Consider the following 15,491-nt stretch of genomic DNA (forward strand, 5'->3'; position numbering starts at 1 on the left):
CTCACTTCTAGCCCAGAGCCTCTGCTCTGAGGCAGGAGGATCAGCTTTCTCCAGCACACCCATTGACTTAAATGACATCACTGCGGAGAAGGTTCAGTTTCAGCCGTGCATGGCTTGGGGGATTCCAATTTGGCACAAAGCGCAGTACTTCCAGAGAAGTAACACTACAGCATAGCTGAATAGCCTTGTTTTCCCTTCACCAAACAGGCAGGCAGGAACATTTTCACACCTATCCAGCAACACATATTTCTCCTGTTGGTTTAACCGAGGCCTCTCTCACAGCAGGCCAAAAAAAAAAAAAAAAAAAAGAAATTCTTGTTTTGTTTAGCACTTGAAGGCGATGTTGGTGTACGCGCGAGAAGAAGTCCTCCGCCACATTCTTACAGGTTGGCACCAGTTTCTCAGACACAAAACACACAGATGTGAAATCTCTCAGAATATACTGACAGAGTGTGCGATTAACAGGAGAGGTGTGTTCAATTGGCAGTGTCAGTATAAACTCATTCCTTGTATTTCCCAGAGGGCTCCAGTCCCGTGTGTTTCCATTAAGAATTCCAATAATCTCTTTTACTGTTGCCTGCCAGTCTGAGGCAACAGATGTTCAGGTGTGACACAGCCCTGGCCCCCTTGAGAAAACAACATAACTGTGCGTTTATCAAAGAAAATAGCTTGTTATCAAGAGCATTTAATCATTAAAAAGAATACTGAACACATGGAAGGGCAAAAAAATGAAAGAAAAACACAAAGCAAACTTTCCCTCCTCAAACTACAATTAAGTGTCAGGCATTTGATGTAGCCGTTTGATGATATCTGCACATTCTGCAGGAACTCAGCACATGTTTTTGGTTAAAGAAGAGTAATGGTACAGAGTGCTAATCCAAAAAAAAAAAGCTTCTTGAAAGTCATCCAACAGACTGAAATGTAGACCGCTGTAGTATTGTTTTCATAAAAAGACATAATTTATCATCAGGAATTAACAAAAACAGGCATGTCTAGATTAGGGCTGTGCAAAAGTAAGTAAAGCAGTAAAAGTACACTGGCAGAAAAAGAAAAGTATTTACTTTCTTTAAATACAAATATATATAATTTCATGTTTTTACAAAAACTATTTACAATTCCATTCAATTTACATGAAATGTGTACAAAGAGGAAAAAAAGTCATTCTTCCAGAGCTCATTTCCTCACTCTCTGTGGTCTTGGCTGCTGGATCATCACTCCCCTGGAGTTTATGGTGGCTTTAAGAAAGAGCCAGAGAGGATGAGGAGAGTATTTCAGCACATGGCATCCGTAGCCATGATTGTTATTTGTTCAGACAGTCAGGTTGAGTCCGTGTTTATCCAGCTTGTCTTTTTTTTGTCAAAATCTAACCCTCAGTCTGGCATGCATAAGTGACTATAAAGCTGAGGCAAACACAAATGCTGTAAAAACCTATAGCTACTCACTGTGCTACTCACCTATCACACGAGGAAGGTAATAAAACACAAATTAGTCCCAGCAACACTCTGCCTCTTTAATTCTACACTGTGGTCTCCCCATGTTTGCCATTTGTCAGCCTCGTGTAGAATTTATGCCAGGAGTGCAGAGTCTTTCCAGACCAGATCCAGAAACCAGAGGTGATGCCCACTATCAGTGTCATCAGGTACTTGATCATGTACACGGTGAAGTCAGGGGTCATGTGTGGAGTGTGAGCTCTGGTCTGCAGAGGGCAGGGAATGGCCAGGCTCCTGCAGTTATGGACGACCCAGCTCCGCTCCCAGTGGGGGCGGAAGGCCTGCTCATAGAAGAAGCAGGCGATAACAATGGTAGCGGGGACGGTGTAGAGCACACTGAACACCCCAATCCGCACCATCAGTCGCTCCAGCTTCTCCGTCTTGGTGCCGTCGTGTTTCATGATGGTGCGGATTCTGAATAGCGACACAAAGCCGGCCAGTAGGAAAGAGGTGCCGATGAACAGGTAAACAAAGAGAGGGGCCAGCACGAAGCCCCGCAGAGGGTCCAGGTTGCTGAGACTCACAAAGCAGACGCCGCTGAGCACATCGCCTTCAATCTGCCCGATGGCCAGGATGCTGATGGTCTTTACGGCTGGAACTGCCCAGGCTGCCAGGTGGAAATACTGAGAGTGTGCCTCGATGGCCTCGTGGCCCCACTTCATACCTGCTGCCAGGAACCAAGTGAGTGACAGGATGACCCACCAGATGGAGCTGGCCATGCTGAAGAAGTAGAGCATCATGAAGAGGATGGTGCAGCCCTCCTTTTTGGTGCCTTGGACGATGGTCTTGTAGCCCTCAGGGTTGAAGCTGTCATTGCACACCACCTTATCCCCGAGGAAGTGGCCAGCTATGTAGGCTATGGAGACCATAGTGTAGCAGCCAGACAAGAAGATGATGGGTCGCTCTGGGTATCTGAAGCGCTGCATGTCAACTAAATATGTGGTAACTGTGAATAAAGTGGACGCACAACAAAGCACAGACCAAACTAGAATCCATATGCGGGAGAAATGAATCTCTTTATCACTGAAAAACATCTTCCCACCGCTCCTTGATGACTCACAGGGAGCTGCACAGTCCTTCTCCTCCAAAAATTTGTAATTCAAATATGGTGGAACTTTTAGAACTGACGGGCAGCGGAAGGAGTGGTCCTGGGTCCCTGTGGAGGGGTCCTGGGTCCCTGTAACAGTCGTGGTGGGGACGGTGGATGTGGAGGAGTCGTTTTGGCCCACACAGATTTGTCCGTCTCCCAGGACAGGGAAGTTCTCACAGCGCAGTCTGTCCGGCCACTGAAAGCCAAACTTGTTCATGAGAGCCTCACATCCCTGCTTGGCCCTCTCACAGATGGACCTGCATGGAGGAATGGCCTTCTCTAAAACGGTGCACACAGGCGCATACATGGAGCACAGGAAGAATTTCAACTCCGGGGAGCACTGTACCTTCACCAGGGGGTAAAACTGGTGTACCTCCAGCCCTGCGTCCTCCTGGTTGTAGTGGCCCACCAGATTGGGCATGATGGTTTGGTTGTAGGCTATGTCCGTGCACAGAGGGATCGAAATCGGCTGACAGAATCCATGCTCCGGGACCACTATCCCGTTGTCCCCTTGATACTGAGCTGATATCAGCAGAGGCAGAAGCAGGACCGCAACGCACCAAGTATTGCAAAAAGTCATCTCTCCAAGTTTAAAGCCGCTTAACTTCTTGTAAGTTTATTTCGCGTGGATCTTCAGCTCTGCAAGCACGTCCTCGGTAACCTTTTTTTTTTAAATGCAAAAAGTATAGTGGTAAAGACCTGAACGCTGTTCTCTTTGTGCTTAGTCTCTACTTGAACACTCCTGGCTGACTTCTTTCTTTTCCACAACTCCGATTTCTCCAGCACCGTCAAGGCAGCCATAGTAAGGAATAAATTGCAACGTGCCTTTCAAAATAAAGGCATAACATAAGCGTTTTACTGCAAGAAACTAGGACAGGATGAGACTTCTTTAATCACACAGTGGGGAAAGCTGCAGTGTTACAGCAGCAAAGGGGATAGTGTAACAATATACAAAAATGTGCATCGGTGCAGAGTCTTCCGTATATGACTATTCAAATATTGCACTGATTCCTTTGAGTAAGAAAAATAACAACACTGCACATATCAGTATTGCACAGATTTTTGCACGAGTAGAAATATTAATATAAGAAATACTGATATTGCACAGCTAATATCCATATTGCACAGATTCTTCCATAGGTATAAATTTGCTGATATTATACAGATTATTGTATATGAAGAAAATAAGCGATATGGCATGAAGGTTTTAAATGGATGAACTATTACTTATACAGGTTTGAATGTACTGACATTGCACCAAGTGAGGTATGGCAGTCTTTCAGTGAGCTGCCATAGTAACACAAATATTTGACATAGCATAAAGCAAATGATTTTTCAAACAAGAGTTTCCTTGCAGTAAGGTTTAACACTAAAGCAGTTTTTTTTTAAATTATTGCTTTAATGCATAGTAACAATAACAACAGAACAGCAACAATGACTGCAATTCTTCTTCACCATCTAGTTCTTATTATCCCAATAAGAACACCACACCGTAGTCACATTCATTAGAAATACTAAATAAAATGCAAATGATGCTCTGTTGAGGCTTATGCATGCTTTTATTCTGAAGGTAACATGTCTCGCTTATTGATCGTACTTTCCTCATATTGTTCAACTTGACTGCACAGCTGGATTTGCGTGGTCCAACCAGACTTTCAAGTTTCCCTTCATCTAATATGTCCATGGGAGGAGGACGAGGAGGAGGAGGTACACTTTTCCACCCAGTGGAGCACTTCAGCGTCCACGTCATGTTCTCGACCCATTTCAAAGTTCGCCAATCATTCAATCTGCATGTCTAACTCCTAGATAAATAACTGTGAAATATTTGGATTACTTAACTGAACTCTATCTGCCTCAAATCAAGCGGACTGAATAAGTAAACAATTTAGAACTGGAAATTGAAAACTACCGTGCTGTGTTTCAGGATTGAATTTGCTCGTAAATCATTCTAAATATAAATATCAGTCGTTAAACTTTCAAGATTTTGAAACGAATGAAAACAAAATCCCAATTAAGTACTTAGATATGAACGTGTGAAAGTGTAAACAATTCAGGTATTTATTTTTCTGCATTTCTTGCACATGTGCGATCAAGAAAATGCATCATATCCAGCACATCAGAAATTATGCAAGTCTGGATCTGAGTACGACAAAAAAATATTTGTCTTACATAAGAGAAGCATATCTATGTTTTACTTCAACCTGTTTCCAATAGACAGTGCTGTATTACCACAATTTTGTGCAGAAGATAAATATTTAAAACAAATTTCAAAATATTTTAATGGGAATTTGAATCAAATTGGCATATCCTCCCAGTACATATAAAAGAACAAAATAAATAAAAATAAAAATCTGAATGAAAATAAACCAAGGACTTAATTACAGAAGGAATCATTGATAATATAGGAATAAAGGCAGACTTGTTTTTATCTCTATAATTATTATTTATCATTAAAATACTTTAGTAATCTGAGTTAGTTTTTAAAAAAAGACATTAGTAGTAATAGTTATTAACTGTTACAATAGTAATATTAATGGTACATTTTTTACTGGTACATAATGTTGGAATAAGTGTTTTTTTCCCCTTTTATACTGATCTTATGTAAAAAAAAATACTGTAAATAGTAAATATATATAGTTTAAAATATGCTATTATATGTAAAACAGAATGAACTACTACTACTACTACTACTACTACTGGTAGCAGTATTAATAATAATATTGATCAAATATACACTTAACTCAGTTGCTGAATTCGATCAAACACACCAAACTGTTGTAATGTTTTTTTTAAAAAAAGTTAATAAGTATGTTGACCAAGATGCCATTATGCCACCGACATCAGTCAAACAGAACTGATGCAATATGAATGGTTAAAGTATTGTGATATGAATTAGAAAATCCCCTTATATTCAAAATAGAATGCATGGATACTACTACTACTACTACTATAAATATTAATACTAATACTAATAATGCTAACAACAACAACAACAATCCCGGCCTGGGATCTTTCTATATGGAGTTTGCATGTTCTCCCTGTGCATGCGTGGGTTTTCTCCGGGTTCTCCGGCTTCCTCCCACATTCCAAAAATATGCTGCGGTTAATTGATCACTCTAAATTGCCCGTAGGTGTGAATGTGAGTGTGCTTGTTTGTCTGTATATGTAGCACTGTGACAGATTGGTGACCTGTCCAGGGTGTCCTCTGCCTTCACCCGAGTCAGCTGGGATAGGCTCCAGCACCCCCCGCGACCCTAGTGAGGATAAAGCGGTGTATAGAGAATGGATGGATAGATGGATAATAAAATGCAGGTCGAGCGACAGGGCCACCTGCGCCATGAATGACTACGGTCTAAAAACATGGGGGAGGGTGGCACATGTTGCTGTGCAGCTGTAGATGTATCTTTATGCTAATTGGCTAAAAATAAAATCGCTCCGGCTCAGCCAATGAGCGTTCAGGTCGCGAGGGCAAAGACGGGGTCAAACTGGGGTGCCACGAGAGCACTTCAGGATAAGGTACAGACTGCTTGGAGACCTGTTAAACTCCAAAAATTCCCGTTTCTTAACCGAATGCGGGTAAGTTCCCTCTGTGCTTGACGGGTACATGTCACTCAGATATCGTGTATTTTTTTTTTTTAAATTTGAAAGTTCGCTAAAGGTTCAAAGTGCGAAAACTACAGTCCGAATTAGCCAAATCAGGGTCAAAGCTAGCTTAATGCACGTCCCTCAACGGCTAGTTAGGCCCAGTAGGTTACCCAGTTGATTTACTTTCCTTGAAACAGTAGTTAGCTCATCATTTCTACCATTTCTGCATTTCTCTTAACTTTGTCGTAATTCCTATATAAGGCTATATCAAACGTTAACCATGACTATGTATTTTGCCAGACCAGTAATGGAGTTCTAAGGAATCATCTGGGAGTTTAAAATGGCATTTGACCGGCATCAGAGCACACTTGCAAACTCACTTTTTCACACATACCAGCGTCAGGTAAGAAATACTTTAGTAAATACGTAAGATGGCATATTTGAAGAAGCAGTTTACCTCTGTTAAGGGTCTTTAATAGGACAACTGATAGTGAAATATTACTGATCATCAGACATGCCCATATCTATCTATCTATCTATCTATCTATCTATCTATCTATCTATCGTGTATTCTGAGACAGAAGAATATCTTGCCCCTGATCCCTTTTTTTCAGTTGTTAGATTTATTTCTGTAATCTCAAGCCCAAACTGCAAATGACATTTTGATTATTGCATGACGTGAAATGCCGAGCAACAGTGAAAACTAAGAAAATTGCTCTATCAGTTTTAATTTTTGCATCAGTCTGCCGTTTGTAATGAAGAAGCTTTTCTTTTTCAGGCAGGTGTTAATGTGGGTGGTGGAATCAGTGATAGCATGGCTTTGCCTTTCCTTTCCATCCCTGATGCCTGGCAGGAGCAGGATACCACATCCTTTGCGGCGTGGTCTTGCAACACTCAGGATGACCCCTATGAGCTTACCAGTTGCTCCCAGAGCAGCATTAAAAGCAGGTATTCTTGTTAACTGTGTTCAGAAACATTCAGCCAAAATATAGTTTGTTACTGCAATCACACAACTATTACATGCAGTCATAGGTATGAGATTTTATTCTGTTTTTTGGATATAATGAAATACACTGGGTTTCATTCTTCTTATGGCAATGTGAGGGAAGTTGTGCAACTCTAAGAACATGGCTTTTTGCTCTAAGGAAACCTGATAACGCTGATTGTGACGGGGAGACTGACCTGCAGAGTTTAGTGTCAAATATTTTGGATGAAGGAGATTCACAGGGCAGCTACTTCAGCCAAGGGTATGTCAAGGTTTGAAATTTCCACAGATTTTGGTTTATATTACAGTATGTATTGCATGATTTTTGTCAGAGTTGATTAGTATGTTTTACTCTTTGAAAATGAATATATTGTTTTAGTGATCTCTGGCATCAAAATCCTTAATTGTTATTTTAGGAGCCTACCTACATGCAATCCCATCTGGTCTCCAACAACACTGACAGAAGAACTGCTACAGCATTTTCAATCAGAAGGTGACACACAGCATAATCCTTCTTTTCCAACCCAAGTATCCCATGAGACTTTCAGTAAAACACAACAACTGCCGGTGGACAAAGATATTGAAGAGTTGAGTGAACAGTCCAATGGCTTTGCTACCAATCAAGAATGGCTTTTTAATTTGCCTAATGGAGACAGCTACTGCTGCCCTCCCCAGAGGCTGCCACCAGCTCTACCATTGCCCAGTGCAAGAAGTACCTACCCATCACAGAAACAACCAGTCGGCATGTCAGCTTATAATGACAGAGGGCTCGGACAACCTGTGAATAATTTTCTCAACCTCAGTGACATATTTAGACCTCAAAATGAAATGAGCAGCACCAGCTTTGATCCTTTCTATGAAGACCACTCGATCCAGAGCAGCGTAAAGCCCATTTGTAATGAGCAGTATGTGCCAGAAGACATAAACCAGCTGGTCAGCAGTTTTCAGTCATTCATGGCTGATAGCGTATGTCGTGGAGACTTTCCAAATATGCACAAGCAGGCATTGGGCATGCACAGTGAAGATAGTCTGGTTGAAGAATGGAAAACTACTAGCCCTTCGATGTCGACACAAAGTACTCCTGCAATGCAGATCCCAAAACAGCTGGTGGGAGAATTTGGGACAGTGCAGAGGGAAAGAAGTGAAGGAGTGAGGAAACAAATATTTAAGCGTCATGCTTTTCAAGATCTACCAGATTTCACCTCTCAAAACCCAGAGTGTTTCCAGCAATCAAAGCAATTCTCTGCAACTTTAAACTTCCCAAATCAATACCAAAACAAGATGACAATGCACAGAGAGAACATTAACGTAAGCATGAACCAATATTCAAACCATCATATCCAGCAGAGCCAGATACAGAACAAGATCAAGCCACAGATGCAGAAGGAAAAAAAGAGGCTGCATATGTCTGGACTACAGGGAGAAGTCTTCTCTTGGAGGCCCCAGACCAATGCTCATGTGAGAGAAGGGGATAAACAGCACTTCTCACAAAGCCCATACTTTGACTTCCAGGGCAGCATGCAGTCTCAGAGATTTGATGGAGGAAACAGCATGTTCAGTGGAGGGAATGCACAGCAGGTCATGCCTTTCATGTATCCTGTAAATGACCTCAGGAGACAGTCCAACATGTCCATCAACTCAAACTTCCGCTCTAGATCCACATTACCCTACGGAAGTGGTGTTCCTGGTGCTAATGTGGATAATGTAATGTCAGCCAATGAGTCTCCAGCTTTCAAGTCTTATGTGGGTGACATAAGGACCCGCAGAGGAGAGAGAACTCCTCATGTCCCAGCCTCAGCCATGATGACTTCAGTGATGATGAATCAGGGGGGACCTGCGATCCAGCCTTGCTTCTACCTGGACGAGTGTTATGAGCAATGGAGGCGTTTGGAGAAAGAGAGAAAGAAGGTATGTTATTGAAGTGTGACTTTGTGTCTAATAAAACATGTCTAGGGCTCATTACCAGGAATGATTTCACAGCCACTTTTGTGTTTTCAGTGGAACAGCGCTGGCAGTATGGTGTTTATTTTCTTCAGTTATTGATGAAAACATGGTACTGAGCATATTCAGCTGTCAAACATATCTATATTGGCCCAGCTTTAATTCTCAGGTTTTACTGTAGGGCTGTGCACCTCCCAGCACTTTACTATGCTGGGAGGAAAACACTTTTTTCCAGTTTGGGCCTGGGTTGAGGCCAGATTACTGACAAATATTTAACTCCACCTTGAGATAAAGGTGAATTTATTTTTAGTTTCTCATGTAGACAATTACTCTCTGTCCAACTATTGTTTAAAATTATTTAATATCAGGATGTCATGTTGTCCCCTCCTTTTCTATTTTAGATAGAGGCCATCCTTAAAAAAACATTTTTTGGGAAAAGGCCTGCAGCAGTGACCAACATTAATCTACCCAAAACTCCACCAAACCCCACAAGAATCGACCACCTGATTGTTAATCAGACAAGAGAACAAGCAAAGGTGAGAGCCCTGAATTAACTGCATCCATACTGCCACCGTCTGGTGTGTTTTGTCACAGCAGCATTATGTCCTGAAAGTTTTAGATTTATTTAGCAAATATTTGAGTTCTGTTGAGAAACAACTATTGCCCTAAATATGTCTGTGCTGATTGTCTTAGTTTAGATGATTGTTGGATTTCTTCTCATTTTCATTTATTGTCACTATCATAATTTAAAAAACATACTTGTGTACAAAGTACAGACCCAATAAGACAGTTAATCTTTTAGAATGACGTGTTGATAAATAACTGTTTCTGTGCATTGTGTTTGTGTAATAGCTGATTAAAGAGCCATCATGGTAAGAAAGGCCAAATCCTGGGTTTGGTTGGTTTCCCAGAATTTTTTGTACCGATTTCCACACATCAAGAATACCATTAACTAGCATGTCAATTAACCTGACCCAGTTTTACACTTGTTTGTAAATCTAGTTTAGTTAAAAAGTTATTTTCATTTTATTGAGAGTTTACCTATGCTGTGGTGCCATGTCACTGATGTTTGGAACAGTAAGTTAATTTAGTTAAAATTTTAAAGCTTACATGAATAAAAACTAAGTAAATGTTACTTTAGTTTTTCTTAAAATCTGAGTAAGGAATGTAAAAGTAGATTATGTTGGTGTGTTGCAGGTGGAAAGCCTTCTGGAACGAATGGAGTGTCTGTGTAGCACTCCCCTACACAGCAACATCCACACAGCACTGAAGAGGCATCATATGGCCATTTGCATCACGCAGGCAAGATGCATGGAGGACACTGCAAACATGACCAAATATCTGCGGCAGAAACCTCATTTCACAGAGGACAGAGGTAACCCATGTTTCATATTTTTTCTATTCAAACTGTTCTATTTGCTGCTGTTACACTGTAAATTTCCATATCAATAAAGGATCTATCTATCTGTCTATCGATTGTTGTTTGTATGATATGCTGCTGGACCTAACTTGCTTCTGCTTTGTAGACACACTGTTGATGATCGTTTCACTGAACGACCTAGCTGCTACCACTAGAAAACTCCGTACAGCTCTGTGGTGTGCCCTCCAGATGACACTGCCAAAGCCTGTCAAGATGCAGAACCACCATGTTACCAAGGAGGACACATGCAGTGAGAAATGCATCTCTCCATTTGAAGTTTGCTCTTTTAAGTTATGATTTCGCAGGTTACAAGTATAGGTTAAAGGTATCGGATAAAATAAAATCACTCTAGAGTGCCCTATTTATTAGTGTCCCATAGTCAGAAGAGTGACCAAAATAAAGTTCTTACAGTATTACTTACCTGCAAGTCAACATGACATTTTATCTGCAGCACATGGATCATTGCAGAACATGATAGGAGTATTTTGAAGCTAAGTGACTACATTTTTGGCACCGAAAGGCTTCTTCTGTTGCGTAGGAGTTGCATGAAATGTAATTTGTCCTGCGGCATCTTAACTTAAATTCATTTAATTAGTGTCAATTCCAAATCAACACGAATCTTGCTCCATCACCGTTATATTTAAAGGCACTATTTATGTGGAAGATTTCAGTGAATTCTTCATTGTTTTACTTATTTATTGGAACCTCAGTTCTGAGAATTCCCACCCAATAATTGAATCACCAGGGCAGTAGCATGCTAAACATTAACCAGTTTTCTTGAATGTTCCAGTTAATTTATGCAGCTTGAGTTTTTCTTGTTTAACCTTAAACATCCTGTAATCAAAAAGTTGTTTTTTTTTATCTGCAAATTGAAATGTGCCAACAATACTAAAATATCTGGAAAAAGGGTTCAGTATGTTACAATTAAATGCAGTAATCACACTTCCAGTGAGAAGCGTAACATGAGCTAAGTTAAAAAATAGTTCTCTGACTGCAGTGGCCTTTGAACACTTGTTCTACTTCAGTAGTTTACAATGAATATGCTAAATTTTATTTTACTTTCCTAGAGTGTTCCATTTAGTATCTGAAACTTTTTTTCTTCTGCTATTAAATGTGTGATCATAAATCTGTATAATTTATATGAAATTGCAGGTCAGAACTGTAAACATATTAAAGCGTTCAAAGTTCAGCATTAAAAATTGAAATTCAGTCATTAGATTATAAAATATTATCATCAGTGAAGAGTGAAAGTTTGTCAGCAAGGGACCAAAGTGTGTATTCATTACAAAGCTAAGTCAAGAAGTAAATTCTGACAGCGTTAGTGTCGAGGCTTCCTGTAGGGGGACTCATCTTCATGAATATGAGCAAGGTTGTTCTGTTGAGTTTTAATGCTGTGGTTTTGTTTTTTTCTTGTTAATTGTTTTATAAACTGAAAAATCCAAAATAAAACAAATTGCTGAAAAATGTTTTTATTTATTAATTTAGAAAGATGTTGAACCTCAGTATAAACACTGAAATGATGGTATATGATATATTTGAGGTATAATTTACCAACTGCTCCTTTGTTCTATTCTTCAACCAAGTGTCTACACAGTAAAACTTTAACCGAAAGCATTGAAATGCAAGCAATGAAGTCTGACAGCAGCACCGGCCTTTACATAGAAGTTGTGCAGAAATAAAAGGCATTTGCAAGGTGTTGGCACAAATGACAACAGCAGAAACTGCAGACTGAGCTGCTTCACAAGGATTTCTCCACTTTTGCCATGATCAGTCCAATTTGCGTTTCAGGTGTATACTCTGATAATTTTTGGGTAATTCAGTCAACACTTAACCACGTCACATTTGACCAACAACATGACTCTATCACAGTTGTCATTAGTCTTAAGATTTGCAGCTTTATTCCCAGACATCCTTCTGTATCTGATTTAAGTCAGAGTGAACTAAATGTAGTGAATTTTGGTTCTGCACAACGTCCAATTCACTGATTTTTTTATTTTTTACACATACTATGAGATACAGAATGTACTTAACAAGGAGGATCTGATGAACATGAGTGACAGCGAGGTTTAGCTAAAAAGAGTCGCAGACAATATCTTTTTTCTTTTTTTTCTTGTAAGAAAAATCTTTCACTTGCAAAGTGTCCTCATATTTGGTTTTATCTTTTGCGTTCACCCTTCTGTGTACGCTTCTTCTCCTTCTCCTTTCTGTCTTGTTTGGCCAGCTTGTCTTTCTCTCGCTGCATCTTGTCCATTTCCTTCTTCTTCTGAGCATCGTCACGAGCCTGGTCTCGCTTTTGCTTTTGTCTGTTCAGCACCTCCTCCACATTGGTGTTCTTGAACAGAGCTGACACTTTCAGTAAAGGATAGCTGGATGCAAAATTGTCATTACTACATATGACCACTAAGATGGTGTGAATGATTGTAGCACTGTATCATGCAGTCATGACTCTGCAACTACAGCATTATCCATTCATATAGTAGGACTTAGTAACGTGTTTTTCGAAGGCGTGTGTTTGCAAACAACTTCAAAAAGGATACATTTGTCATTTCCTGTAAAGTTACTTCCACTTGTTGGCTCCTCTTCTTCAGCTTCAGTGCTTTTATTAAGGAAAGAACTGACATCCTAGAAATCATAACTGTATAGCATGGGGCAGCAATTTATTTTTTTGTTTACGTCTTTCAATGAATATGCTCACGGACCCTGTGTGTGCTCAAAAAGTGTGCAGCCTTACTGTCAATTTAATCCACAAAATCAAGGATATTCCTCTTCGTCTGTTACGTTAGCGTACTGGGCGAGAAGGGCCTCTTTCCTTTTCTTTGACTCCTCAGACACCTCCTTCTGCTTCACCACAATCTGAGCTTGTTTTTCTATCATACTGGCAATGGCCTGGACCTCAGCTACAGAAAAGGAATGACAGAACACATTCAAACTGTAAACAAATAATGACAACATTTAGTACCTTTCACTGCGATAAAACTACCTGCTTTGTGCTGTCAGTATGAAGGTATGTTAACAGAAACAGCAGACAGTATAGCACATCCTCATGGCTATTTACACTGTACACAATCTCATTTATACTGACAAAACAAACTGCAGTAATTACTTTTTGGCATAAACCCTTTTCAGAACAGGAAAACTTTCTGCAATCTCAGGAGCTATTTTTGTCCCCCCCCCCCCCGGCCGGCAATGATAATCTCTTCCCAAGACGAGTCTCTGTGCACTTCAAACTGACAACAAGGCATCTTAAACTGAAAGCACTAATGCCTCTGTATGTTTGACTAGTATTAAAGACAGACTCTGTAGCAAGCTGTCTTTTCTCCATTTACTCAAGATTTAAATGAGCTGATGAGCCAGCTGGCTTGATTTTTTTGTTTGCTATATATGTATATATACAGATAGTGTGTTTGGATTGCACTGTTGTAGGGTATTTTTTTATGTGCATTAACTCACAGGTACAATTTAAGTGTAAAGTACTGAATGTTGATGTTCTGCAAGATCACCAGAATTCCTGCCAGCATGATGGCTTCTTCCCAAAGAGTTGCTGAATTATACAAGTTAGCTAGAAGGGGGGTGGGGATCAGTGAGATCATGAACGTGGATGAATCAAAATTACATAAATACCATCTTCAGCATCTCTTTTGGCTGCTGATCGACTGCAACACTCAGTCCACTGCTTGATGATCTGTTTACAGACATCTTCCACGGTGTCCTCATCCTGTATACAAATGACAACATTACAAAGTAATCTAAGTAAGTGAATTACAAAAACAAGCTCATATTCTGCTGTCACTATTAAATAAATAAAGTGGTATTGTGATCCCAGTACGTATTTGATTACCAGTTTGAGACACTGAGGTAATGTTTAGCCTCAGTGAACCACGTATAAGATTAGACAGTTATTAACATGCATCTATTAAACAGCAGTGGGTTGACAGTGACATTTCTAAACAGTGTACACCAAAAAGCTTTGAGGAAGTGTAGAGTATTGACTCTTTCGTTGCTTGATGCGTGTCACCGCTGATCAAGCCGACAACTATCGACAAATCCCAGATTTTTTAACGTGGTTCGGTGTGGCAGGAAATAAAAGCTCGTAGGGTGTGTGGACTTTGGCTCAAGAAACGCAGCTGCGCCTAAACGTCGATATTTAGCGCCACAAATAACAGCTGACATCAGCACTGTCACTAGGTACCACCCGGCAGACCAGACAGACAGCAACAAATGAGAGAACGGGCTCGGTGCCTGAGCGGAACATGCCGCTTTGGATATTCACCAGAAATGCGGATAAAATTCCTTGAAGCGCATCTTCTTTCTCCGCGTCGCTCTCCTCTTCTTGTAAAATCCCTAAAATGTACGCCCCGTACACCTCTCGGTCGACTTCCAACGAGTCTAGTCGATCATTTAGCCAGCTTTCAAACTCCCCGGCGTCTGTCAAGGGCGCAGCCATCTTGGCCCTTTCGGGTCCTTCTTTGACGCCCGGCTGTCCTTTGTGATTGCCGGTGAAAAAATATAAAATGAAAACAAATACAGGTGTTTGTTGGCTCACCTGTGTCTCCTATCAACGTCGGAGTAATCACGCGGTTTGAGGTAACAAAGTTGTGTCCCTTTGTAAAAGAATAGTACATACGTTCTAGTGCTGTTGGGTTGATCGTATTAAATATAAGTATTTGTAGCAGTCCACTGCCAGCACTAAGCTCTAAGGGAGATTGTATTTTTGACCCAAAAGTTCCTTTAAACGATGCAGCGATACGGGTAGCTGTTTTACCCAGCCACTACTCATCATTTCTCTTAAACAAGGTTATCACTCAGTCTAAATTACATGTTTCAACATTGATACATTAATTTCTCCTCTATGATCACCTTTCTTTGAAATCACCAAATGTTGCCTATTCAATCACCTCTGTGGATCCTATTGAATCGTGTGTGATGGAATAAGATAATGTTCACTCACTCTCTTCTTTATTCTAATATATTCTAATAAAT

At 40.4% G+C, this 15,491-nt stretch overlaps 3 protein-coding genes across 3 annotated transcripts; 1 reads left to right on the plus strand and 2 right to left on the minus strand.

Annotated features, from left to right (window-relative positions):
* Positions 1–665: 665 nt before the first annotated feature.
* On the minus strand, positions 666–3,354 carry fzd2 (frizzled class receptor 2). Its single transcript, XM_022205548.2, has one exon. The coding sequence runs from the start codon at positions 3,158–3,160 to the stop codon at positions 1,517–1,519; it is 1,644 nt and encodes a 547-aa protein (XP_022061240.1). The 5' UTR covers positions 3,161–3,354; the 3' UTR covers positions 666–1,516.
* Positions 3,355–7,244: 3,890 nt separating this feature from the next.
* On the plus strand, positions 7,245–10,765 carry moto (minamoto). Its single transcript, XM_051941503.1, has 4 exons — positions 7,245–9,058; positions 9,493–9,627; positions 10,289–10,466; positions 10,701–10,765. The coding sequence occupies exons 1-4, from the start codon at positions 7,895–7,897 to the stop codon at positions 10,763–10,765; spliced, it is 1,542 nt and encodes a 513-aa protein (XP_051797463.1). The 5' UTR covers positions 7,245–7,894.
* Positions 10,766–11,964: 1,199 nt separating this feature from the next.
* ccdc43 (coiled-coil domain containing 43) lies at positions 11,965–14,989 on the minus strand. Its single transcript, XM_022205565.2, has 5 exons — positions 14,782–14,989; positions 14,133–14,226; positions 13,273–13,408; positions 13,049–13,104; positions 11,965–12,854 (listed from the first exon to the last, which is right to left on the minus strand). Exons 1-5 carry the CDS (start codon positions 14,953–14,955, stop codon positions 12,667–12,669), a joined length of 648 nt encoding a protein of 215 aa, XP_022061257.1. The 5' UTR covers positions 14,956–14,989; the 3' UTR covers positions 11,965–12,666.
* Positions 14,990–15,491: the final 502 nt, after the last annotated feature.

Source organism: Acanthochromis polyacanthus, chromosome 21, assembly GCF_021347895.1.
Source record: "Acanthochromis polyacanthus isolate Apoly-LR-REF ecotype Palm Island chromosome 21, KAUST_Apoly_ChrSc, whole genome shotgun sequence".
NCBI classification, from domain to species: Eukaryota; Metazoa; Chordata; class Actinopteri; family Pomacentridae; genus Acanthochromis; species Acanthochromis polyacanthus.

What these genes read in the sequence shown, in the direction of transcription:
- fzd2 (XM_022205548.2), bottom strand. Translation starts at nt 3,160, where the DNA reads ATGACTTTTTGCAATACTTGGTGCGTTGCGGTCCTGCTTCTGCCTCTG.
- moto (XM_051941503.1), top strand. Translation starts at nt 7,895, where the DNA reads ATGTCAGCTTATAATGACAGAGGGCTCGGACAACCTGTGAATAATTTT. An exon ending in TGGAGAAAGAGAGAAAGAAG is followed by an intron (nt 9,059 to 9,492) that starts GTATGTTATTGA and finishes TTTCTATTTTAG; the next exon opens with ATAGAGGCCATCCTTAAAAA. An exon ending in AGACAAGAGAACAAGCAAAG is followed by an intron (nt 9,628 to 10,288) that starts GTGAGAGCCCTG and finishes GGTGTGTTGCAG; the next exon opens with GTGGAAAGCCTTCTGGAACG.
- ccdc43 (XM_022205565.2), bottom strand. Translation starts at nt 14,955, where the DNA reads ATGGCTGCGCCCTTGACAGACGCCGGGGAGTTTGAAAGCTGGCTAAAT. An exon ending in AACGTAACAGACGAAGAGGA is followed by an intron (nt 13,105 to 13,272) that starts ATATCCTTGATT and finishes TAATAAAAGCAC; the next exon opens with TGAAGCTGAAGAAGAGGAGC. An exon ending in CTTTACAGGAAATGACAAAT is followed by an intron (nt 12,855 to 13,048) that starts GTATCCTTTTTG and finishes TGAAAGTGTCAG; the next exon opens with CTCTGTTCAAGAACACCAAT.